Source organism: Squalius cephalus (genome assembly GCF_949319135.1).
Source record: "Squalius cephalus genome assembly, chromosome: 18".
NCBI lineage: Eukaryota > Metazoa > Chordata > Actinopteri > Cypriniformes > Leuciscidae > Squalius > Squalius cephalus.
In genome coordinates, this window is record NC_137139.1 from 9,539,068 (window position 1) to 9,565,864 (window position 26,797).

The window sequence follows — 26,797 nt, forward strand, 5'->3', positions numbered from 1 at the left end:
AAATCTAATAAGTATTATTTTTTTATTATTAATAATTATTTTTATTAAGATTAATACACAAGCTCATTATATTAATGCACTCTCTGACTACAAATAAACAGGTTATTTGTATGTAACCACAGTGAGTTTGAGGACGCACGTCCTGATTTTGCAGAGTTGGATGCGTTCCTGGATCAACACATTCTTGCCCGAAAATGCTAATCATCCCTACCCCTACCCATACACTATCTCTAAAATCAGCGGGGGGGTTATGACATTGGTTATTGTCATAAGTGTATTGTAATTGTCAAAACATTTTAGTAACTAAACTGAATTTTATTAGGTTTAGTGACAACATGTTACAATGTTCACATGGTACAATTTCTGGTAAGCTACGCTTTTTTATTATTGCTTGACACAGATTTCACAATTTCAATTAAATTAAATTCTTGTGATTTGATTTAATATTGACTCATTTTGGATAAATATTAGTTACACAAGATAGGCGTTCATTTTTCTCAAGAAAAAAAAAATAAAATAAAAAAGTGTCAGTCGCGTGAGTCTCTAGGTGAATGCGTGAGAGTTGGCAGAGTACATTCCAAAGTATCGGCAGTCATATTTGCATGAACTTGTTTACCTGAGAATATGAGGAGCAACATCTGTTGCTTAACTGTGATAAATCATTTTGCCTGTCATTTTTTTCTCCTTAGCCCGAGCCCATGCTTACTTCCAAGTTTGGTACGACGGAAAACATGAAAATTGGATCTGCACCAGTAGGCAACATACATGTTTTTTTTTTCTCTTGTTGCTTTTCCCATATCGTCATTTATAAATGACAGAGAAATTGCATTTAAAATACAATAATAATATTCAAGCAAAAAAACTAAAACAAAATACAGTTTAGTATTATCATATGACATCCCCTTCAGCCAATAATGTACTTGACATTTTTGGCAACAAGGAAGTGAAGGAGAAATTTGCACGTTATGTTAATTTTAGACTAGACTTAAAAAATGTCATTGTACATCAAAATGTGTTTGTCATTTTTATTAATGCACATTTTGTAAAATCAATGACTCAAAGACCAAAAAATATGTGTGTTATGCATAAATGACAAAGTCCTTTTAGGAGACACATATTTTCTGTGTAGCTGCACTATTGTTCATTACTGGCGGCAGCATAATGGCCTTTTTGCCTGTGCTGTAGGTTGATGTTAGTAAGTTTTATAGAAGTCAGAGGGGGAAAACTGTACTTTTTCCAGAAAGTATTGATTATAGTGATGGAAATAGTGATCAGAAAATATGGTCGTAGTAAGAAAGGAAGAAGTTAAAGATCAAGGAGGATAGAAGCAGACATGTTACATGTGGAAAGTGTGGGCTACACTGAAAAAGAAGAGTCTTGTGGATTTTCACTTGTGTTACAATCACTGATTTGGAATTCCAAGAAAGAAACAATTTTAAAGATTTTTTTAATGTTTTTTTTTTCACATGCGAGTTCCAAATGAAATTTAGTTGCACAAGATGAAATGGAACATTAATTTTTAAGTTTTTTAATGTTTTCTTTCTTTAAAACAAAACAAAACACTAATAGTTAAAAAATGCATTTGAATGTGTGTGAAGTTTCAGACAATTTTTTGCCCAAAATAATTCACCCTAATAAGACAAAGTCAGTTATAAATGACAAAACCCTAAACATTTAAAAAAAAAAAAAAAAAAAAAAAGGTCAAAGGTCAGATTTTGAAAACTAATTTTGGAAAATGATTTTAGTCTTAAATAAATGAAAAATATAATTTAATTAATTTTTTCTAGCTTTGATTTCAAAATTATTCATTTAGAGGGGTAATATTGGGGACAGCCATTGGATTAGACATGTTGCATCTCATTTTGGCACAGTGAACAGAATCCCAAGATGAGTTCCACTGAAAAGTAAAGAGCTTCATGTCACTACATGCACTCTGTATAAGACTGACACTTGAAAGCAGCTTATTAACAACTGCATGTTAATAATACACTCTTGCTATAACTGGGCTGTCAAGCTTCTTTTACATGTTAGGACCTGTTGTGCCAAAATCATAATAGTCAAATGATGTGCAGTTACATGGCGCCAAGCACCTGTTTATGACTGGCAGCAATAGTAGGTTTTTCTCACAGTTTTGTGGGGACTTTTACTCCATGTCTTTTAAACTGTAAATGTCTTCTAAATTCTAATGCAAAACTGATCAAAAGTTAAGTGACAGAAACCTTTTGTAACATTATAAAGATCTTTGCTATTTCAAATCAGTGCTGTTCTTTTGAACTTTGAATCAAAGAATCCTGAAAAGAAATAATATCACGATTTCTACAAAAAATGTAAATCAGCACAACTGTTTTCAATATTGATAATAAATGTTTCTTGAGCATCAAATCAGCATATTAGAATGATTTCTGAAGGATCATGTGACTCTGAAGAGTGAAGTAATGATGCTGAAAATTCAGCTTTGATCACAGGAATAAATTATATATTACTATATATCACAATAAAAAGTATATATATATATATGTATGTGCATAAGCATGAGATCTGTAACTGCTCAAACGGGACCTAAAAGAAAGTGATGTTACATGGCCCTTCAAATCTCATACTGTAAGTTAATAACAAGCTACTAACAACCTGTATATTACTGTTTTTGCAGTACCTGGTTACAACTGATGGATACAGGAGGGCTGATAATAGTATGCTGAGAAACTCTGGAGGGGTGAGTGTCAAATCAAGTCAATGTGTCGACTGCCGAGAATTAATCTTAATTAATCATTCTGTTGGCATGCATGGAAAAGTTAACTGAAACAGGTTCACTAATAATGAGCAGAGAGGATACTGGGAAATACTTAAGGTTACCGCAGCTCACAGATGCCATACATTGGCCGACCTTTAACTTTTATTTGCCTAACAGAGTGGGAGTGTGGGAGTGGGAAAGAAAAAAAATACATGATAAAGCATCCAAAAGATCTCAAATGAAAAGGCAAATTGAGACTGGTTAGGTTTCCTAGTTGTTTCACTTAAAATGTGACTAAAAAGTCACTGTAAATGGTGAATGACTCAGAAATGAGTGTTGTGGTTTGTGCAAAAACAAGATTTTTAGAAAGAAAAAAAAGCAAGAAACCTAAACCTAACCATCAGTAGGGCGTAAGAAGATCATACAAATGAGAATGAATTTATACAAATTAGCCACCAATTTGACAAAATGTAAAATAGTTGTGAATTGCTATGAGATTTTGTTGGCATACCTATAGAGGCATACCTAAAAGTGAATGGCTTTTGCTAGACACATGTGACTTTTTTTCTTTGTTCTAAAAATGTAAAAATGTAATAATACTGAGTAAATATCATACGTCATGTTCATAAGTAACAGTGTTCTTTTGGTAATGTGAAATATTAACTCATTTATTGCATCTCTCACAGTATCAGTATAACTCTGGGACATTCCAGGAAATGTCCAATGGCGGAGGTGTGATGAGCATGGTGAGTGACTGCATTTCTTCTTCATCAAACTGAGATATGGGTGAAGCGGGACAGACTATAGGAGTTGTTGTAGAAAACAAAGAAATTGGGTTGTTCTGAACCAGCCAGTGTTCAGAACTCTCTGCTTGCTCGATTCAAAACGGTAAGCTTTTAATAATGGTTTTAATTCCAGTGTTAAAACATTATTACAAGATTTTTTTTTTTTTTGCGGGAAATTCGAGCATGTCTTTGTGTCATTACGTCACATCTGTACACATAAAGAAGGAGTCTTGGCTAGTAGGCTATGAGTGTGAGGATGCTGGAGGTGGAGATTTATAGCCTTTTCTCACAGCACTTCATATAATTAAACGTATCAATTTGATGGCGGATCCAGAAAGGTTCAAACAACAATCACCAGTGACAACTGGTTGTAAAACGCAAAAGTCTTCAGACTTCAGAGTGGCTACAGAAAAAAGAGACTGCAGTTCTAAGGAACAATAATTTGTTGGTATTAGAAATTAGACTGTACAGAAATGGAAACTGAACTACAGATAGCCCTAATACACATTAAATGTAGTCACGCAATGCTTTTTTCCTCTTAGTTGGTCAGAACAAAAGTGGATGTTACTTGTTCAGATTACATTTTACAGTGAAAATTCTTATGTTGGTCATACTCAGAGGTGTCAAAAGTATTCACATTCAGTACTCGGGTAGAAGTATAGATACTAGGGTTTAAAAATACTTCTGTAGAAGTTGAAGTATCAACTCAAGCTTTTTACTCAAGTAAAAGTATAAGAGTACTTGTTTCAAAGCTACTTAAAGTATAAAAGTAATGTAAGGAAAAAAAATCTCTCTCTCTCTCTCTCTCTCTCTCTCTGAAGCAATATTTGACGCGATTTGGCATCTAGGTCTAGGTTTCCTTCGGAGGACTTTTGCCGCTGCGCACAACCAAATGTGACTACAGCCTCTCACAAGTTAGAAAGACACCACACCGGCAATCAGTTTAGCAATGTGTATTCAGGAGGCGGGAGTCAGATCTAAACCGTTTGTGTAATTGGCCAATTTTTTAGTTTTTTTTAACGACGACAAGCCGGAATGAAATCAAGCCGAAATTAAATAGGAGTAACGAGGCTATTTTTAAAATGTAAGGAGTACAGATAATTGCATCAAAATGTAAGGAGTAGAAGTAAAAAGTCGTCTGAAAAATAATTACTCCAGTTAAGTATAGATACCCCAAATTTCTACTTAAGTAAGGTAACAAAGTATTTGTACTTCGTTACTTGACACCTCTGGTCATACTTCCAAAAAGTAGGATCTGTGATTGCGAATGACAGTATCCACACCACCAGAGCGGTGACTGACAGCCGCACATTCTCTTCAAAACATCAGATTCATCCGTGCTGTGCCGTGCCGAGACACAATCCACGTAAAGTTGATAATACCGTGAATAACTGTAATTGCAGATTTCGGACAGAGATGGCGACAAAGAGGAAAAACTACAGACTGCAGTTTTAATAATATAGTTTTTTTTTTCTCCTCTCTCTAAAGCCATTTCGTCAACAGTCAACAATCCGAAGCTATCGGGTAAGCTTTTCAAATGATCCTTATAAATTACAAAAAAAAAAAAAAAAAAAGAGATGGATTTTTAAGAAAAGTTTATTGAACACTTATCAACTAAAGGTTCTGAAACTTGTTAATGTTACATAGTCATAATTTTTTAGACCATTTTCATTGTAGTAATAGCCAAACTTGTTAAATACAGAAATGACATATACAATTAAATAAACATTTAAAAACAAAAAAGATAAGTACCTGTTTCAACTAAAGTCTAAATGAAATATCACACTTGTTTTAAAGAGTGGAGGCAGCCAGATGTCCCGGTCATTCAGCTTGGCTCGAACAGAGAGAAACCTGGAAGAAAGCATCGATAGGGTGAGTCCACTACACAAAACACTTAACTGGCATGATTTTCAGGAAACCTGTAGAAATTATGAGAAAATTATCATTTTTAGGTAGCCTATAATTTATACTGATATAAATACATAAACACACTCTACTAAAGTAGTTTTTCTGTAAATTTAAGAATATTATTTTTGAAGCATATTTTTAAGCAATCCATTTTAAATAATGTTTTAGTGTACTTTAAAAATGTAATTCACTGTCTGACATACTGTACTAAAGAGTATTGAACTTTGTACTGGATTATCATGTCAACTTCAGTGTGTTAGAAATTACATTTAAAGTCATTTCATTTTAAAATATTTTATAGTGTCTTTTTAAGAACTACACTTCCAGGTCAGAGCCTTGTGGGCAGTGTTCTGACAAAGGGGAAAAAGAGGCCAACAAATACCTTTAAGAAAGTAAAATAGTGTACTTAAAAGAGGAGAAGGAAACGAGATAGAGAGAGGGAAAATCTCATGAGCTGCTGAGAATGTGTGTTATCATTTCACTAGTGAGATGATATTTCACAATGATTCATTCACAATAACCACTTATATTATAATACTGTTTATAGTCCTGTGTGAAAAGAAGTAGCCTTTATACTTTTAAAAAGAGTATTATTACGGAAATAAATGCATAAAGAAGATACTTAAGTAAACGTAATTTTTCCAGGCATTGTATGTAAACTGCAAATATTATAGTTTAAATTTATATTAAATGCAACTATTTGATATTTTAGCCTACTTTTTTAATTTTAATTTTAATGTCTTTAAATTTTTGTCAAATGAAAGTTGTGTCGTGTATTAAAAAAAATATATTTCTAATTACTCATTTGTAATGACAAAGCTGCAATTTATTACATTTAAAATATATTAACATTAAATAAAATACCAAATAACAAATTGAAACTTATTATCCAGTACTTTAAATGTGCTCTAGTATGTTAGTCAACACATCATAATAAGTGTACTTCTTTAAAGCATGACGAAAGATTATTAAAACATAATGATATGATTACAAAGTGCACTTTTTAAGAAACAGCCATGAAAATATACTTTCTTTAAGAGCATTTAAGTGCCTTTTATTTCATTATATTATCTGAAAATACATAAAATATATATTTATGTATATTACACATTCAGTGTAAGTGCACTTCTTTTTCACAAGAGTAATAATAGTTTAAAGTATGCTTAAGGGTAAATGCGAATCAACATACAGGTTAATTTAATTTGCTTTTATGTCAGTTTTTGTGGAAACAAGAGCAGTTGAAATATTATTGCACTGCATGACTTGCCTTTGGTACACTACTGGTGGAGAAGAGACCTTGCTTCAACATGGTCCATGTTGAAAATCAAGTGCACTGTCGCCACCTGTCTGCTAGATCCTTCATTGCACAATGTAATATTAATGTACGAAGATCTACAGACCGTGTAGTCACCTAGTGAAATCACATTCTATCAGCTAACAAAAGCTTTAAGATTGTTTTTTCTCTTTCCATTATGTCATTTTATAGAAAATCAGCGGATTATCGGTAGACCATCCTGTATATTACCCATATCAATATGAATATGAGGGGAAGGGCAGTGATTGCCAGTCACTGGATCAGCTGACTGTTAGCAACCTTGGGGATAACCTGGACTTCCTTCAGGACCTTGGGCCAAAGTTCAGCACTCTGGGAGGGATTTGTCAACAGCCAGTGGAGCGCAGGAATGTCCGACTGTGAAAATGGATGATGACTTGAGGCTTGAGCAATTCAGCTTTATATCGTTTAATGATTGTTCCACATTTCTATAATGCTTTCAGCTCAGCTGCAAAGGGGTACCGGGGTTTTTTTGTACTGTGAATCTTTTTTTCTTTCTTTTTTTTTTGGAGACAGTGCTCTAGGACATCATTGCTCAAAGACAAGCCTTGAATTTGAGCACCATGAAACCTGCACAGGAGCAAGGTGATCATGGATAAGCTGTAAATATTACGTCTTCAGTGCCAAGACTGGCCTCAAGGAACTATGTGATACACTATGCATTTGTGCTCATGATATATAAGGAATATATGCATAAGGAAGGATGTTGAGTGTTTGAATTGAAAACTGCTAACTTGACTTCAGCTTGTGCAAGCCTGTTTGATCGTCTTTCATCTGAACTTCCATCTTTTTTCCTCAGCAAATGTAAAGCCACACTTTCCCAACCACACTTAGCCATGCTGATTGTGTAAGTGAGTTTTTGTCTGGGTTGTCCTGCACTTTACATGTTGCTAGTGGTACGCTGACTTTAGGTACCATATTGTTTCGTGCACTTTGCTGGGATGACTTTGCATTGCAGAATCTCTTGTGTTAAAGGGATAGTCCAGCCGAAAATGACAAATCTCCCATTTACTCACCTTCACGCTGTTCAAAACATATTGAAGCTTATTTCCAGGTAATTGTGTCTTTTTATCAAGAAATTCTGACAATCTTTTCAGAATTCTGAGTTAACATCTTGCAATCATTTTTTGTTTTTGTTTTACATTTATATACACCTGACCTGTCCGTATGTACATGCAGAATTCTGGGAAATTATGAAATATAAACTTGCAGTTGCAAGATGTATACTTGCAATTCTGAGAAAAAAGTCAGAATTGTGAACAAAAAGTCACAATATATATATATTTTTATATTTTTATCCTGTAATGAAAACAAGCTTAAAAACAAACCTGCATGACTTTCTTCTGTGGAACACAAAAGAAGATACTTTGAAGGACACTGGGACTGTGACTAGAGACAATGAGGAAAAGCAGAAACCATTTTGGTGTGAGAAATGAGAGAAAGAAAATGAAGATAAAGATGGGTTATCACTTCAACAGAAAGTCTGGCAGGTGGCAGTAATGCACCATCAATCATTATTACATCTCCCTTCCCTATGTGTGTTCATATGTGTTAAAGGGCTTTTGTTCACCTGGGTTTTTCATTGTTAGGCTTTATGAAGAGTGACTGGAAATTATTTTTTTCTTTATTATTATTATTGTTATGCTACATTTACATTTTGTAAGAGTCAACACAAATGCAGTGTTCATCTATTTCTTTTATATTTCTCATTGTATTGTAAAGTTTTTTGTTTTGTTTTGTTTTTCATCCAAAATAGTTTTTAAGTAAGGATTGATATTTTAAAAAACGTTATCTGGATGGTTTTGGTGCAGAGGTGCTGAGGGCCAGAGATGTTCACTCTCTCCGTGAGGAACAACCTCTCTAAAAATGTATTTTTAACATTATCTGAATAAATATGATTACAATGATACGTTAACATTAGTGAACATTAGTGGGCCAAGCCATGTACAATTTTATCAGTAAATTTGATGAGATTTAAATTTCTCAGTTTATTTTAGAACTGCCAGTTTTTCTAGGCAGTAACAGTGGTGATAGGTATTTGGCTTCCTATCAAACACCATGGAAGCTTGATGGTAAAGTAGCTGCACAGGCTTAAGTGTTGTACTGGAGGCTTGTGCCCAGCTAGTCAAACAGAATGACAGATATGGCATGATCATGGCATTAAAATATATAGTAGCTGCCTTCCCATACACAAAAGAAATATATTTGAAATATATTTTCAGAGTATATTTTGGAATATATGCAAATATTTGAAATTGGCCCAATAAATATATTTCACACTTAACATCATATATTTTTGTTATATTTCTGAATATATTTCAATGTATTTGGAATATATGCCACATATATTTTTTACACTTTTGGGGACCCATACAGAAAAAAATACATTGAAATATATTCTGAAATATAACAAAAATATATGATGTTAAGTGTGAAATATATTTATTAGGCCAATTTCAAATATTTGCATATATTCCAAAATATACTCTGAAAATATATTTCAAATATATTTCTTTTGTGTATGGGTTTGTAGCTATATATAGTTAGACTATTTCTGATATGATGGGAATTTGACAAGTTTAATTTTACTGTATTACCTTTTTAATTTGTTTTTTAAATGTTAGATTACAATCAATTATTATACCTAGATATTTAAAATCAGATACCGTTGACAGCTGTTCCGCTGCAATATAAATATTGTGTGTGGGATTTTCTGTTGACCTCTTCGTGAAAAACACACAAGCAGTTTTCTTTATGTTTAAATGAAGACAGGAATTATTAAGCCATTGCGTGACCTCGGCCATAACTGCAGTGAGCTTAAATGCTGCTTGCTGCTTGGTCGGTGCATGTACATAAATGACAGTATCGTCTGCATACATTTGAATCTCAGACTCATTGCATACAGTGGGAAGATCATTTATGTATAGGCTAAACAACAGGGGCCCTAAAATTGATCCCTGAGGTACACCAATATCACAACTGATGGCAGATGACACCTCATCATTTCTCTTGACCCTCTGTTCTCTGCCTTCCAAATAGGACTGCATCCATTTAATAGCATTGGGGGAGACGTTGAACATTGAGAGCTTTTTGAGTAGGACACCATGATCCACAGTGTCAAAAGCATTCTTGTCTAAGAATATGGCCCCAACAACTCCCCCTTTATCTAATTTAGATTTCACATTCTCCAGGAAAAAGCATTTTGCAGTTTACGTTGAATGGTTGGATCTAAAACCAAACTGCATAGGATGCAATCTGAAAGGGCTGTTGTTGAGTTAGCTATTAAGTTAATCTAGAAATTAGTCTTAGATCGAAATTCGGCTCAACACTGGCTGTTGCTTTCTGTCATGCTGACACAATGACCCCAGGGGATCTTTTGAAAAACTTTCAACTGTTTTACTCAAAGTCAACGAAAACCGCGCAGGACCAAGCCATTTTACAGCTGATCGCCGCCAAAAATTAGGTGGAATTTACTAGCAATGGCTGATTGAATGTATTTTTAGTCCAGTGCCAGTATATAAGATAAATTGACCAAGTTCAGAGGCTGTCATATGTGGATCAACTTACTTTGTGGTGTATTTTCAACAGTATCAATATGAAAAATTAATTTAATATTGATTCAATGGATTAATTGCATTTTGAAAAAAAGTGTCATGAATTTATTGCATTTTGGGGGAAAAAATTATCTGTTTTTATAATAATTGAATTTCCTTGATGAATAAAAGTATTTCTTTCTTTAAAGAAATCTTACTGACACCAAAATGTTTAATGATACTCTATATGATACATCCTATATATAAAATTGTAGGCTATTATATAATCACACACATACACTGTATAAACATAGAGGCTTATGTTTATACAGTGTATAAAGAACACAATGATAATAATAAATATAGCGGCAAGCAGCAATTATCTGGGCCAAGCACAACAGAAGCAAACAACGAAGCTAGCTGCAGACCAACTGAAAAAAAGTAAATAAAGAAAAAACATATTGAAAAAACATTCTCGTAAACTGAAATAAAAAAGAAATTTCAACATAAATGAAAAACTAAACGAAACTAACAACAGTTACTAAAAACCTAACTGAAATAGAATAATGATTAGCAAAAATAAATAATCGTTTTCGTAATTAATAAGCTCTCATCCTGTACTGGAAAACCAAGTCTCGCGCATGACACGGCCTTCTAAACACACGGTCCTCAAGTTAACATAAGTTCAACTTTTAAAAGACTCAAGAGCTTTGCCATCAAATGTTTTTCAACCTTGGTTTTTCAAAGCAAAACCGCTTTCTGTGTGAACCAGCCCTAAGAAGCAGAAATGGCCATATAAGTACAGCTGTACCTTAATTCCAAGTAAGATAACCATCTCATCTGAAAACTAAACAAGATACCACACATATTAGGCAGGATACCACACTGAGCAGAAAACGGAAAAAACAAATAGCATGTCTAGCCCACAAATAGACGTAGTCGGATTAAGAGTAAGAAGCAGTAAGAGGTTTGCACAAGAGTTAACTGCAAACATTAAACTTTGTTGAAATTAAATGTCTTTAACTGGAAGTGTTCTGTTACTAATTACTAAAATCTAAACTATAATTACTAAATATACTGAAACTAAATATATAAAAACTATATAGGAATGAAAAACTAAATAAAAACTAAACTAAAACTATCAAAACCATTAATGAAACTAACTAAAACTAAACTGACATTTATAGGAAATTTGAAAATGATATTAAAATAAAAACTAATTTAAAAATGCAAAAGTATAATAACATTGGTTATAATATAATATATTTTTTTTTTTTTATTGTGCCCTGAAACTTTAATGAAAGTTAGTTGACATGTAGTTGCAAAGTTACTTATAGTCAACAGAATGTTCAAAAGGGACCATCAAAATAATGTGATTCCGAATATATAGCACACTTTTTTTTCTTTCTTTTTTTTTAGTCTCTTTTCTAGCTTTGTAACCTGCAGTTGCTGAGTTTTATCAAGTCTGTTTTTGGTCACTGTCAAGTGCTCATATTTATGTCATGTTTTCTCTCCATTGTCATATTTCCATATCAAAATTTTATGAGCAAATACAAAATTTCTCAGGGGATTGCAAAGTTTTACAAGAGAATCCCATGTTTTTTTTTTACCATCACCATGTTTTTTGTCCCCTATTGTGCAGTGTGCAGTATTCTGTATTCTGTAAGTTAGTAAAGAAGTTAGTATTCTATTCTTGTGTCTTTCTTTTTTACCTCATTACTTGCACATTTCCTCCTCTTTACCCAATTAGTTGGCATCACTTTGAATAAAAACTTCTGTATCTTATGGATATATTCTCAATGTTGTCATAGTCCACATTTTGAACAGTGTTCAAATTGTTTGAACATACTGAGAACAGATATTTTGGTGCTTACCATCATCTATAGCCTGGACTACAACAGTGTAGGTGCCATTTTTGACAAATGGAGACTCCCGGTCCATCTTCTGAACTGTGGTGATCGTTCCTGTCTTCGGGTCAACACTCACCCATTTGGCTGGGTCTTGTACTAACTCATACCTACATACATATATACAGATATTATAATACATCTGCTTCCCACATAGCAAATGTTTTCTGGCCCAGCTCCGGGCCACACAATCACTTTTCCCTCGGCCCAAGTACCGCAAAGAATGACGGCCCTGAAGTGGCCCAGAACTGGATTAAAGACAAGGATCACACATGGGCCATAACCAGCCCGAATCTCAGCCAGTTAGTCACCCTTAACTGGCCCAGAACAGGTTTTATTATTGGTACCAATTCTCAGCCACAAGTTAACCATATTGACACCACCCTTTAACCAGAAACCCCAAAACTGAGCCATAACCCAGCCTAATCTTACCCAAACCATGTGAACAAATAAGGCACAAGAAAATTAAATTCTCAAAATTTGTTTATTTAACAATAATGCACAAGCCAATAATAATAATAAAAAAGTGTGAAGGCTATTTTTTTTTTAGTACATTCAAAGCTTAACATCTTATTACCACCTCAAAAAAGTGCATTTAATTTCAAAATGTCCTGGTCTGTCTTAAACAGTAGTTTACTTATTGTAGAAATGAACAAGCCAAAATAAAAAATAACAGCTAAAGTTGTGTAACTGTGTGAACGCTATTTTAGTTGCCTGAACAGCCAACTATGTACAACATTTTTCAATTCTAACTAATCTATGAATGAATCTAGCACTGAAATTTAAACATATTATAATGTAATTTTACTCTCAACAAACATAGAGCAAATTAAAACAATTACTTAAAACAAATTTGCATATCAGAATGTTTGTATGTGTGAGGGAGAAAGTGATCCTATTTAGGACTGTCCTCAGTACAGCTCTGCAGCCCCTCTTTTCTCCTCAAGCACTCTCTCCTTCCTCCATCTCTATTAGGAGCAAGCTGAATCCATCTTTGTATTGTTGCTAATATCTCCTGATCAGTGGCATGTGTCAGACGATTTTTTCTCACAGCAGCTAAAAGACAAAATACAAAATTAATAAATACATATACAAATATTCATCCACCTACTGTAAATAAATTTAGGTAACAAATTAGAATAAGGTTGCTGCGGTTAAATTTTATACAGGAAATTATTGCTTATAATGTGGCACTATTGAATGACCCGCAGGCCGGTCAATCGCACCCCGGTCGCGTCAGTCTGTACCAGGGGGGCAGGGTTTCATAAAATATTAAAGCTTCCCCGGGCGCCGCCATTGATTAGCAGACCATCACCTGCTGTTAGCATTCCATTGACTCCCATTCATTTTGGCGTCACTTTGACAGTGAATAACTTTACATCTGAGGCGTTTAAAGACTCCATTTGTCCATTATTTATTTCTAAAGAACCACGAAAATGTATAAAAGGCTCCATTACCTTGTAGCTTACGTTATGGCCCCGTAGAAGCAATTTTTGTAAAAGTAGGCTAACGATTGCGTCATAACCACGCGACTCTCTTTCGCACAGTAGAGAGATTACCATATGGACAGGAGGAGAAGCTCGCAGGCAATCGGGGGGACGTGGAGGCAAAATGACAAAATAATTACTCAGAATACCTAGTGTAGCGAGTATTTAACTCGTCTTGTAGGGGGAATTTTATTAGTGCTGCCACGGAAGACTGAATGACGTAAAGATCTTAGTCCCCGCTTTCAGTGCTTTTAATCTCATTACACACTAACTGTATGTATGTTGTGTCCTACTCTATTAAAATGTACAGACCGACGAGGGTAGGCTTCAGTATGAGTAAACGTAACAAGATGGTTTCCTGAAGCAATATTAAATGTATCAGAAAGTTTAATATACTCCTCCCTCCCCTGGTCTAATAAAGTAGCTGAGATGCCCCTACTCCTTGACAGCTCTAAACAAAAAGGTACAAAGCAGGTAAGTACGAAAATTAAACAGTATTTATTCTCTATGTATTTTTCTTTCTTGTAATCAGGTGTTAATTCAGGGTTGATAATCACAAAATAAAAGAAAATAAATAAAATGTATGGTCTTTGTGTTTTCTTTTAAACTCACTACAACACAAACACTTTCAATGTAAAAGCTCTAAACCATTCAGTTGTACAATGGTAAATCTCACTTCAAAAAATAAAAAAAATAAAAAAACACTTTTGTCACTTTTGTAAACACCAGTTAGGATGAGTTCACAGTTTTCAAACGATCAACTTCAAATGATCAAACAATCACATTTGGAAAACAACATCAACAATGGTATACCCAATGAAATTTCACATCTGGAAGAGCACTTACGTGAAACGTCCCTTTTTGTGTTCACTCAGTTCAAAAATATCAAAAAGGAATCAATTGAAAAGTTGTCTTGACGTAGCGTGCGTTGAAATTAACTTGAGGTTTTCGTAGAAATATCACTCAAGCTTAATGAAATGTCCAACAAAAAAAAAATATTAAATCAAAATGAGTCAAAAAGTAAGTGAATCAAATGGAGATGAATCAAAAATGAGATATCAACTAGAATGTATCAAACTGGGATACACCAACGGAGATGTGCCAAACTGAGATGTCGTTGGATGGCAGGGTAATACAAAATAGTCTTAAACTCAAATCTTCTCAAAAAAAAATATGTTCAGCGCCAACTGCAAGCATCGATTCCCATCTCACGTGCCGAACACTCAAATACACGTGACCAGTCTGGTTGAAACGTAAATTCGTAAGAGTGCTTTTCGAACAAGATGAAAGAAGTCAAAAGCTCAACAAAAATGTGAAAAATCTCTTCAATCGTCCCCAATCAGGCTAAATTTGTACTTTAAATGCACTCACAGTTCACGTAGCCTTCATAAAACATTACTGCGTCACTCCAGCAGTCCAATGCAACGCGATTCACGGATCAAAACTACACAAAAACTACGAAATGCGGAACAAAAATCACTTTATATTGTCCTGTATTCGACTAAAGCCCTGATTATCTTCCGTTTAAGTTACTTTATCAGACGAGCTTCTCAAAACACGACACAACACTCACTTTCTCTTCTCCGTGCGTCTCTTATATGCCGCGCTCTTCTTCTCTTTTTTCCACGCACACTCAACACTGGAAACCAAACCGCCCGTCAAAATAAAAGTCCGCCAAAAAAATTATAATATAGGCTAATTAATAATAAAATAATAACTTAGATAATATATACACCTGTTACATTTCCCCCCTGCTAAACCCTGCCACTCCATCGACATCTCCAAACAGACCAGTTCCTGGGTAAACAAACAAAACACAAGAGCAGTTAAATTGGATTCAATGACACTTTTCAATTTTTGCTTAGACATCCTCTTTAGACAGAACACATTCTTTGACATTTTCTTTACACATGTATTGGCACTTTAAACCCAAATTACATAATGTAATCATCCTTATATCTTACAGGCAATCTACCCTGGGTTCCTCTCTTCGAACGTCTGAGGTTAGGTACCCCACTAGTGTCAGCTTCTGAAATGTCAGAGTCTTCAGATTCCCCATCTTGACCTGTGTCTACTCTCTCACTCCCAGCTACATTACCCTCCTCACGTACCACTCCACCCTCGACTTCCCCAGGTAAGCATGTGTTTGGTAATTGTGTAGTATATGGAATGTAAACAATGTCTTGTGAGTCTGAGTCTGACAATTCGTTTTCTCTTCTTGCATGTGTAACCTGCCTTGTGGGTGAGGGGAAGGTACAGTGTCTCAACTGATCTCTGTGAACGACCTTTGTGGAACCTCCCTGCTCAGGACGTACAGTAAAGACTGGTAAACCTGCGTGATTTTGCTGCACTACCAAATACGGTACAGACTCCCACTTATCTTGGATTTTGTTTCGTCCCCTAAACTTGTGATTACGCAACAATACTCTGTCCCCAGGTCTAATGAGCGCTCCTGAAGCCTTGCGGTCATAGACCCTCTTCCTTCTCGTGGAAGCATCTTGAGCAGTTACCTTCGCCGTCTCCACTGCAGTTCTCAGGCGCTCATGGTGATTCTTTACCCACTCATCAAGATCATCCGCCTCATCATCAGTTAGGTCTTTTCCTCCTAGGACATCCATGGGCAGCCTTGCGTCCCGTCCAAACATTAAATAAAATGGGGAGTAACCGGTTGATGAATGAACGTGGCTATTGTAGGCCATCACAAGTTCAGGCAGGTAAGTTTTCCAATCCCTCTTCTTTTCCGCAGGTAATGTTCGCAGCATGTCGTGCATCGTGCGATTGAATCTTTCGCACTGCGCGTTCCCTTGCGGATGATAAGGACTGGTGCGACTCTTGCTAATTCCGTACAATTTACAGAGCTCTTTGATTACGCTTGCCTCGAAACATCTGCCTTGATCCGAGTGCAATCGGGCAGGACACCCATAGCAAACAAACCAGTGTCGTACAAGGGCTTTGGCGGTGGTAAGTGCTGTCTGATTTTTCGTCGGGACTGCCACAGTAAATCTTGTAAACATGTCTGTAAGCACTAGAACATTTTCATAACCTCCTGCTGACCTCTCAAGCATGGTGTAATCCATGGCAAGAACTTCTAGAGGTGCGGTTACGTTGGTGCAGGTCATAGGAGCACGAATCCTGGGGAATACATCCTTAGCTAGGGTACATCTTCGACACTGGGTTACCCATGTTTGTACGTCATTGGCCATTGAGGGCCAATAATAACTCTGTCGCATCTGCTCTAATGTACTCCTGCTGCCAAAATGTCCTCCATGTTCATGGACTCCCTTATACACTTTCTCCCATAAAGACTCAGGCACTACCAACTGCCAAATCTCTTCCCCGTCTCTTGGGTCTGTAATTACTCGGAACAGCACTTCATGTTTTAATTTCAAACGCTCCAATTGTCTAGCTAGCTTCTTTTGCTGGGTTTCCATATCCCGGAAACTACGTGTCATTATCCTCCTGTTCTCAAATACAGCGTTGTACACAGGTGCTATACAAGGATCCTTTCTCTGTTGCTCTTTGATGGAAGACCAGCTATAACCATCAACACCCTTCCTTATGGCTGCTTGTTTGGCAACTCGAACAACAGACTTGTCAACCCTTTCTTCTTTACCAGGCCACAGGCATGCTCGTACCTCGTCTGATGTCAACCGAATGAAGTCTTTCCCATTGTCATCCTCCTCGGGTTCCATACCCCAGGGAATTCTAGAAAGAACGTCAGCATTGATGTTCTGTCTGCCGGGCTTGTAACACACCTCAAAGTTGAACTCTGCCAACTGTGCAGACCAACGCTGCTCTACTGCTCCGAGGTTGGCTGTCTCCAGGTAGCGAAGAGGATTGTGGTCGGTAATAACCTGAAATTTTGCAAATATCAGGTATTCCTTAAATTTCTCAGTTACTGCCCATTTAAGGGCAAGTAACTCCAACTTGAAGGCACTGTAATACTTGTCATTTCTTTCAGATCCCTTTAGACCTCTGCTCGCGTAGGCAATGACACGTTCAACGCCCCCCTGCTTTTGACTGAGTATGGCTCCAAGTCCATTGAGGCTCCCATCCGTCGTGAGTATGAACGGACACTGGAAATCAGGGTAAGCCAGAATCGGAGGTGACATGAGACAACTCTTCAGCTTGCTGAATGCGGACTGACACTCATCACTCCAGACAAACGCTTCTGCTGACTTGCCTTTGTTACCTTTTCCCACCAGGGCATGTAGGGGCTTTGCCAGCTGTGCGAATCTTGGAACAAAACGACGATAATAACTCATAAATCCCAGCAGCTGTCTAACCTCCCTAACGTTCGCCGGTGAAGGCCACGCATCCAAGCACTGAACCTTGTCCTTGTCCACCTGAACTCCCTTTGACGAAATTATGTGTCCCAGGAACCGGACCTCTGGCCTCAGGAGGAAACATTTACTTGGTTTCAGCTTCAGTCCATGCTGACGCAACCTTGAGAAAACAAGCTCCAACTTCTCACAATGACTCTTGAAATCCACAGAGAACACAATAATATCGTCAAGATAGATCAAGAGAATGTCAAAAGCCAGATCACCTAATGCTGCAGTCATCAATCGCTGAAAGGTGGCCGGAGCGTTGCATAAACCAAACGGCATCCGTGTCCACTCAAACAACCCGAACGGAGTTGTGACAGCAGTCTTCTCCCGATCTGATTCAGTCACCGCCACTTGAAAATAACCTGCCGTGAGATCCAGTGTGGAAAACAACTGTGCATTCCCCAAAGCATCCAAGGATTCCTCCACGCGTGGAAGGGGGTAGGCATCCTTTAATGTGACTTGGTTGAGTCTCCTGTAGTCGCAGCAGAAACGAACACCTCCGTCTTTCTTTATCACAATGACTGCAGGTGAGGCCCACGGACTGCGACTCTCATTCAGTACACCTTGACTGACAAGATCCTGCACATGTCTCTTAAACTCTTGGAAAACGTGAGGTGGGACTCGTCTATGGCGTTGTTTTATTGGCTGTGCATCTCCGGTAGGTATGCTATGTGTCACTGTTGTTGTGTATCCATAGTCTGTGTCACTCTTGGAGAAAACATCACTGTAACGTGTCAGCAGAGCATTTAACTCCTCTCGTTGCAACTCAGACAATCCGTCCTGATTCATCTGAACAGGAATTGACAGTTGTTCAGGCTGGCTCTCAATCTTAATGCTGCACTGTACATGTTGTTTAACACGTAGCTCATCATCATCCTCTTCGAATTCCACAATTTGCTTTGGGACTACTTTTTGAGGCTTAGACACAACTGCAATCCTGGACCTCGGCATCAACCTGACAGTTTCTTGACATAGATTTAACACCCGCACCGGAACTTTACCCTTTTCTGGGCTTGCAAGCACATTGGCTACTAACAATCCTTTTGGAAGGGTAACAGAACCTGTGGACTCCACCAACACTTGATGCTTCACTTGATGAGGTATACTGCAGTGGCCTTCCACAATCTTCTCACTTAAGGGTGGGATTATCACAACTTGCTTCCCAGACACCTTAACAAATCCTATCCTTCCTTCTGGGCCCAAGAGTCCTTCATCTTTTTTTACTTTTGCTATCACTCGTCTGACGTTAGCATCTGCACGTTGGCTCACTTTGCTCTCCTTATCCAAATCCTTTCCAGACAGTACAAGGTTTTTCAATTCACTAAGCACATTCATCCCCACAATTCCAGCCAATCCCTTCATCTCCTTCACGTCGGGGTTCGAATCTGTGAGCACGAAAACACACTTCCCTGGAAGCAGACTTCCCATGCACTCTATATCTGCCTGTAGACATCCAAGGACAGGAATGTCTAGTCCGTTTGCAGCAGTGAGGCGCACCCAGTTAGCAGACGACAACTGTATCTCTTTTCCTCCGAAATTATGTTTAAAGTGAGACTCTGAAATGGTGGTGACCTCTGAACCAGTGTCCAACAAGCATTTGGTGAGCACCCCTGCTATTTTCACATCCACTGTCAAACAGTCTCCAAAAGCGTTATCCTTAAGTGTTTCTGGTGCCATATCTGCATTCCAGTCAGCTGTATGACTCCGGATTACTGAAGGCCCACTGGTGCTTGCCATGTCACCCGACGAAGCTCCTCTTAACACCTCAGATACTTCCGCCATTTGTGATGACGCAGTGCCCCGGTTACCAAGCTCCTTAAGCTGCCTACACTGTCGACTGGTGTGACCTGGTTGCCCACATGTATAACAGATATATTGCCCTTCACTGTTTTTCAGTGGCTGTCTTCTCATAACATCCTCTTCCTCAGACCATGTGATGGCGTCCTGCATCAGCTGTGCAAAAGTCAAGCGTTTCTCTTCCTTGACCCTTCGTTTCATCTCTCTCCTTAGGAAATCATCCCTCAGTCCAAGGACTAACTGCTCTTTCAGAACACTCTCTTCATCTGAAACTCGTCTGGGCTCTCTGCGCTTCACCTTGTAGAGCTTTTCTCGTAAATCGTAAGCATAGGCGCGTATGGTCTCACCAGGTGCTTGCTTTCGATCATAAAAGTCTTTCAACCTCGTGCCAATAGGTACCTTGTCTCCATAGGTTTCCTGGAGCAGCTGGAAGATGGACTCCACACTGTTATCCACTTCTTCCATCATGAACTTCACAGTATCTTTAGCTTCTCCCTTTAAGTGCTGCTTTATCAGCTCCACCTGATCCTCTTCTGGCACCTTCATGACTCGAAAGGCTGATTTCATAGAGACAATCCACTCTTCCACACTTCCTTCTCCGGGTTTTGTGGTGCCAGTGAAATCGGTAAGTTTATGATCTCTTGGGATATAGATCGTTGCTGGGGTTGCACGAGTGGCTGCTTGCTGCTCCATTACTGCTCTGGCCAATGACAGGGCTTCTCGCTGTTCTGTTCTGGCATGATCCAATGCCCCAGCTTGCTCCGCTAACCTCCTCTGCATTTCAGCAAACTCCTTCTTCAATTCTTCCAGTTCTGCCATTTTTCTTCTTGCTCACGGACCTGGGACAGAATAGTGCAACAACAACAAAACTAGGCTAAGTATGATCCTGTTCGTGACGCCACTTATGTAGCGAGTATTTAACTCGTCTTGTAGGGGGAATTTTATTAGTGCTGCCACGGAAGACTGAATGACGTAAAGATCTTAGTCCCCGCTTTCAGTGCTTTTAATCTCATTACACACTAACTGTATGTATGTTGTGTCCTACTCTATTAAAATGTACAGACCGACGAGGGTAGGCTTCAGTATGAGTAAACGTAACAAGATGGTTTCCTGAAGCAATATTAAATGTATCAGAAAGTTTAATATACTCCTCCCTCCCCTGGTCTAATAAAGTAGCTGAGATGCCCCTACTCCTTGACAGCTCTAAACAAAAAGGTACAAAGCAGGTAAGTACGAAAATTAAACAGTATTTATTCTCTATGTATTTTTCTTTCTTGTAATCAGGTGTTAATTCAGGGTTGATAATCACAAAATAAAAGAAAATAAATAAAATGTATGGTCTTTGTGTTTTCTTTTAAACTCACTACAACACAAACACTTTCAATGTAAAAGCTCTAAACCATTCAGTTGTACAATGGTAAATCTCACTTCAAAAAATAAAAAAAATAAAAAAACACTTGTCACTTTTGTAAACACCAGTTAGGATGAGTTCACAGTTTTCAAACGATCAACTTCAAATGATCAAACAATCACATTTGGAAAACAACATCAACAATGGTATACCCAATGAAATTTCACATCTGGAAGAGCACTTACGTGAAACGTCCCTTTTTGTGTTCACTCAGTTCAAAAATATCAAAAAGGAATCAATTGAAAAGTTGTCTTGACGTAGCGTGCGTTGAAATTAACTTGAGGTTTTCGTAGAAATATCACTCAAGCTTAATGAAATGTCCAACAAAAAAAAAATATTAAATCAAAATGAGTCAAAAAGTAAGTGAATCAAATGGAGATGAATCAAAAATGAGATATCAACTAGAATGTATCAAACTGGGATACACCAACGGAGATGTGCCAAACTGAGATGTCGTTGGATGGCAGGGTAATACAAAATAGTCTTAAACTCAAATCTTCTCAAAAAAAAATATGTTCAGCGCCAACTGCAAGCATCGATTCCCATCTCACGTGCCGAACACTCAAATACACGTGACCAGTCTGGTTGAAACGTAAATTCGTAAGAGTGCTTTTCGAACAAGATGAAAGAAGTCAAAAGCTCAACAAAAATGTGAAAAATCTCTTCAATCGTCCCCAATCAGGCTAAATTTGTACTTTAAATGCACTCACAGTTCACGTAGCCTTCATAAAACATTACTGCGTCACTCCAGCAGTCCAATGCAACGCGATTCACGGATCAAAACTACACAAAAACTACGAAATGCGGAACAAAAATCACTTTATATTGTCCTGTATTCGACTAAAGCCCTGATTATCTTCCGTTTAAGTTACTTTATCAGACGAGCTTCTCAAAACACGACACAACACTCACTTTCTCTTCTCCGTGCGTCTCTTATATGCCGCGCTCTTCTTCTCTTTTTTCCACGCACACTCAACACTGGAAACCAAACCGCCCGTCAAAATAAAAGTCCGCCAAAAAAATTATAATATAGGCTAATTAATAATAAAATAATAACTTAGATAATATATACACCTGTTACACTAGCAAAAGTTGCTCCTGCTCCTAGCTCATGGACACCTCCTACTCACACTCTCCGTCTCTGCAAGATTCGGAAGGGAATGATTCAGATTTCTCTTGGCACAGCTACTAGAAGACAGACGGGTTGCTCACGTCACATCTACGTCGTCCAGTTTGAGTCTGCGCAGTACGCTCAGCCATCAGGAAGTGAGTGCTTCTGATTGACTTTACTTGTTGTCTCCGTTGAATCCAATGGAGTCGCCGTGTCCAGTTTATATACTGTCTATGGTCTGTACTCGCGTTCTCAAGTTCAAGGGGCAGTGAATCAGCTACCATATAGGCAAAAGTTCACTTCAATAAAGAAAGTGACATCCGAGTTTGAATTCAGGTATATAAAAAACCTCAAAAAAGATTGTTATTCTATTTTTTAAAGATACCCATTACATAAAGAGTGATGGAATTCATGAATCATAACCTGCCAAAATAACCTTCGTACCCACCACGGTCTATTTTTTTTAACTGTATTTGACGTGTTTTTGTTAATTTTGTTAAGTTCAATTCCTTCAAAAAGGCCAAATATTGATGCAAAAGTCATAAATCTTTTCATTGATATTTGTCCAGGTTAAATAAAAATACAAAAAAATAAGAGAGCAGTGAACACATCGCAGACTTGATCTGTTTCGGCATGAGTGCAAAAGAGAACCCATGTGGTTGCATATCTGCAGTATGTATTACATCTAATATAGGTCGTACACATAGACTGTAAAAAATAGGGTCGTACACAACATAGCTTCACTTACCTGGGATGCGTTTCCCAAAACCATTGTTGCTAACCTGCAACTTAGTTGGTTGGCAATGGGAAATTGCATTAATAATAGTTCACTGCACAGTTAACTACATATTTTAAAATAAACTTATGATTTTGTGGTGCTTAAACTAAAAAGTATGGAAAACTTTGACTATTTTGTATGTGAATTAGTTTTTTTTTTTTAATTAGAAATAAAAAAAAATAATAAAAAAAATCTAACTCAATTATCATGTTAGGAAAATGTATATTTTGTTCAGGTCAAATGGATTTTGGAATTTTTAAATGATTATTGAATTTTGTCAACATTGCTGAAAACTAAATACTATATTTATTAATTATTTATCATTTTTTCTGGACATAGCTTTTTTTCACTGACTCATAAGTCAATTCATATTATTATTATTATTATTATTATTATTATTAATTATCAAAATCATTACATCTCTTTCGTAGTTTTGATAACTGCACCATCCATGGGCAACAGTTTAAACTGTTTTATTTCTCCTGTGAAAAATTGTGGTGGTGGGGGGCGACAATCCTTGAATATATAGTAGTGCATAAATACTTATAATTGTACAGTACACAAAGTATGGCCCATAATCGCTACACTGATCTGGGCCACACACCTCCCTTCCACAATCGGCCCAAATGTTGTCTGCCGTCATGCATGCAGTGCCATCATTGCCACACTTGGCCCACAGTTGGCTGACATGATGCATGCCAGTGCCGGCAACACGCCAGCAGTGCCATTGTGAGGCCGCATTTGGGCCAAGTCTGTTTGCTATGTGGGTTTACTTTCTGCTATGTGATCATCCAAAAAATCTAGTTCCCTTTCGTTGTCACTCCGAGTTAGGTCGGATGACGACGAATGGTGTTTCGCTTAGAAATCCTATCATATTCGAGTATATAAAACGAGCCAAGGGCAAAGAAATTTGCATAGCGTAACTCCGCCCCACGCAGGGGGTATATAAGGAAGTGCGCGAGCAACATGCAGATATGTTTTCGCTTCGGAGCCAAGTTGATGTACTTCACTCCACAGCCAATCCTGAGTTCATCTCTTCATTCTCTTCGAGACGAGCCTCTCTCCAAGTGTTGGTGTGACAGCGAGTTCCAGCGAGTGCACATTCCCTGCTTATCTGTGCAGTGATTTGCCAGTGTTTGTGTGTTCTCTCCCTGGTCGCTTCAGCATTTGTGGAGAAATCTCCTTTCTAAAAGAGCTTGCACGTGGCACGTCTTTTTAAAGATGCCTCGCCCGTGCACTTCTGGTTGCGAGACTCAATGACCTTCATGGTAGAGTCCCCTCATCCGCACCCCGATCTACGGGCTCCGCGAGAGCTAGTACTTCGGCTGGCGGCCAGGGTGACCTGAGGATTACGGTGTGGGACAAAGCGCCGACTATTCAACGCTCCACACTGTCCTCTAGCGCCGTGCAACCCGCGAGTGTTTCAAATGAGCCCGCAGTACAGTCCTCTGACTTGCCGCGGGTCTCATTTGGCGCTCCAGAGGAAGATTCGATGTCGATCGTTGCATCACAGGGTGGGCAAGAGTCCTTGGGAAGTGAGGATTCGGCTGTGCTGCCACCTTCGGGTGTGCCAGCATTGCCCGAGTCTGATCCCGAGATGACTGCCATGCTTTCCCGGGCAGCCGCGGCCATTGGGCTTGAGTGGTCCCCGCCACCTGGTCCGGTGCGCTCGCGGCTGGACGATTGGTTTTTGGGTGCTGCCGCGTCCCCAATGCCTTTCTTCCCGGATGTGCATGAGGAGGTCACGAGGTCCTGGAAGGCACCATTGTCTTCTCGTGATCGCTCGGCGACCTCCTCCGCCCTGCCTCCTCTCGATCAGGCGGGCGCCAAAGGGTACACTGGGGTTCCCCAGGTTGAACGCTCTGTTGCGATGCAACTGTGTCCTCAGAGTGCTTCTTCCCGCGGTGACCCAAAGCACCCCTCCAAAGCCTGTAGGGTCTCCTCCACCCTTGTGGTGAAGGCCTATAGAGCTGCGGGGCTGGCGGCCTCCTCACTGCATGCCATGGCGACACTCCAGGTCTACCAGGCCCAGATGTTGCGTGACATGCACGAGGGGAGGACTGACCCAGGGCTCTTTGATGAGCTGCGTGCCGCCACCGACCTTGCTCTCCGAGCGACAAAGGTGACCGCACGCTCCCTGGGTCAGGTGATGTCCACTTGCGTGGTCCAGGAGAGACATCTGTGGCTCAACCTGGCCGATATGCGTGAGGCCGAGCGAACCCGTTTCCTCGACACTCCCATATCCCAGGCTGGCCTCTTCGTCGGGGCGGTTGAGGACTTTGCCCAGCAGTTCTCGACCGCCCAGAAGCAGACTGAGGCTCTCAAACACGTCCTGCCCCGACGGCCAGCTGCTGCCTCCACCCAGCTGTCGGCACAGGTGCCTCAGTCTGCTCGCCGCCGAGGGCGCCCTTCTACGGCTCCCGCCCCTCCCGCACGGCCCCAGCAGCAGCCTCCATCCGGGCCAAGCGGCGCTCCTGAGACGGGCTGCTCAGAGATGGCGTTGAGTTCTTCCCAGGAGACAGTAGCAGGGCCGCTCCTTCCCCCGGTGGAGGGCCGGGGGAGAATCCTTGGTTTTCCCCACCCCGCTGCTCGTCCCACGACGAGCAGCACCCTAATGTGGTTAAAGAAAGAACTCACTCCCCCATCTCTGAGCAAACAGAGTGTCCGGATGACAGTGCGCGCCGCTCACGAGCCTCGCCACTCTCGTCCCCCTCTGTCGCCAGTTCCCTGCCAGAGCACGCCCCAGTGGGACGCTGGTCCTCCCCTGGCTTCCTCTGGCAGGACGCGGCTGATGACCGGGCCCCCGCACCAGGCCGCTATGCCACCCACGCCTGGGCCGGTCATTCCGCCTTGCTGCACCACCAAGGGTACGTCTGTGGTCCGCATGACCCCGCTGGTACAGTTCCTGGAAGCCTGGTAAGAGCTTCCCAGGCTGTCCCGCTGGGTCGCCAGGACCATCAGGCTCGGCTACGCGATTCAGTTCACGCGGTCTCCTCCCCGCTTCAGGGGAGTCCGCTTCACTATGGTCGGTGGCAATGCCCCGGTTATGAGAGCGGAGGTCGCTACCTTACTGGTGAAGGGTGCGATCAAGACTGTCCCTCAGCCGAAATGAGGTCCGGCTTTTACAGCCCTTACTTCATTGTACCGAAGAAGTCCGGTGGGTTACGACCAATCCTCGATTTGCGCATCTTGAACCGCTCCCTTCACAGGATGCCGTTCAAGATGCTCACGGCCAAACGCATTTTCGAGTGCATACGGCCGCAGGATTGGTTTGCAGCGATCGACCTGAAGGACGCCTACTTCCATGTCTCCATTCTTCCTCGACACAGATCGTTTCTACGGTTTGCTTTCGAGGGGCAGGCATACCAGTACGCGGTTCTCCCTTTCGGGCTAGCCCTGTCTCCTCGCGTCTTTACGAAGGTCGTCGAGGCAGCCCTTGTTCCCCTTCGGGAACACGGGGTTCGCATCCTGAACTATCTCGACGACTGGCTGATCCTAGCTCACTCTCGAGACCAGGTTTGCGAACACAGGGACCTAGTGCTCCGGCACCTAGCTCGTCTGGGCCTTCGGGTCAACTGGGAGAAGAGCAAACTCTGCCCAGTGCAGAGGATCTCTTTTCTCGGTATGGAAATCGACTTGGTCGCCATGTGCGCGCAGCTTACGAGCGAGCGCGCGCAGTCACTGC

The 26,797-nt window shown here is 39.6% G+C and overlaps 2 protein-coding genes across 7 annotated transcripts in view; one reads left to right on the top strand and one right to left on the bottom strand.

Annotated features, from left to right (window-relative positions):
* Positions 1–7,560, top strand: part of LOC307145415 (cadherin-like protein 26) — a 30,545-nt gene extending 22,985 nt beyond the window's left edge. The window contains exons 14-19 of one of the 2 annotated variants that reach the window (XM_079848521.1): positions 690–752; positions 2,651–2,713; positions 3,418–3,477; positions 5,005–5,040; positions 5,314–5,388; positions 6,911–7,560. In XM_079848521.1, the coding sequence (XP_079704647.1) occupies positions 690–752; positions 2,651–2,713; positions 3,418–3,477; positions 5,005–5,040; positions 5,314–5,388; positions 6,911–7,120 (507 nt within the window). In that variant the 3' untranslated portion in view covers positions 7,121–7,560. The remainder of the gene's footprint in view (positions 1–689; positions 753–2,650; positions 2,714–3,417; positions 3,478–5,004; positions 5,041–5,313; positions 5,389–6,910) is intronic. The other variant, XM_079848522.1, reaches the window with a different exon arrangement.
* The window catches only part of LOC307145422 (cadherin-like protein 26), a 116,625-nt gene continuing 97,324 nt past the window's right edge, over positions 7,497–26,797 (bottom strand). For all 5 annotated transcript variants that reach the window (XM_079848537.1, XM_079848534.1, XM_079848538.1 and 2 more), the window contains one exon: positions 7,497–13,253. In XM_079848537.1, the coding sequence (XP_079704663.1) occupies positions 13,217–13,253 (37 nt within the window). In that variant the 3' untranslated portion in view covers positions 7,497–13,216. The remainder of the gene's footprint in view (positions 13,254–26,797) is intronic.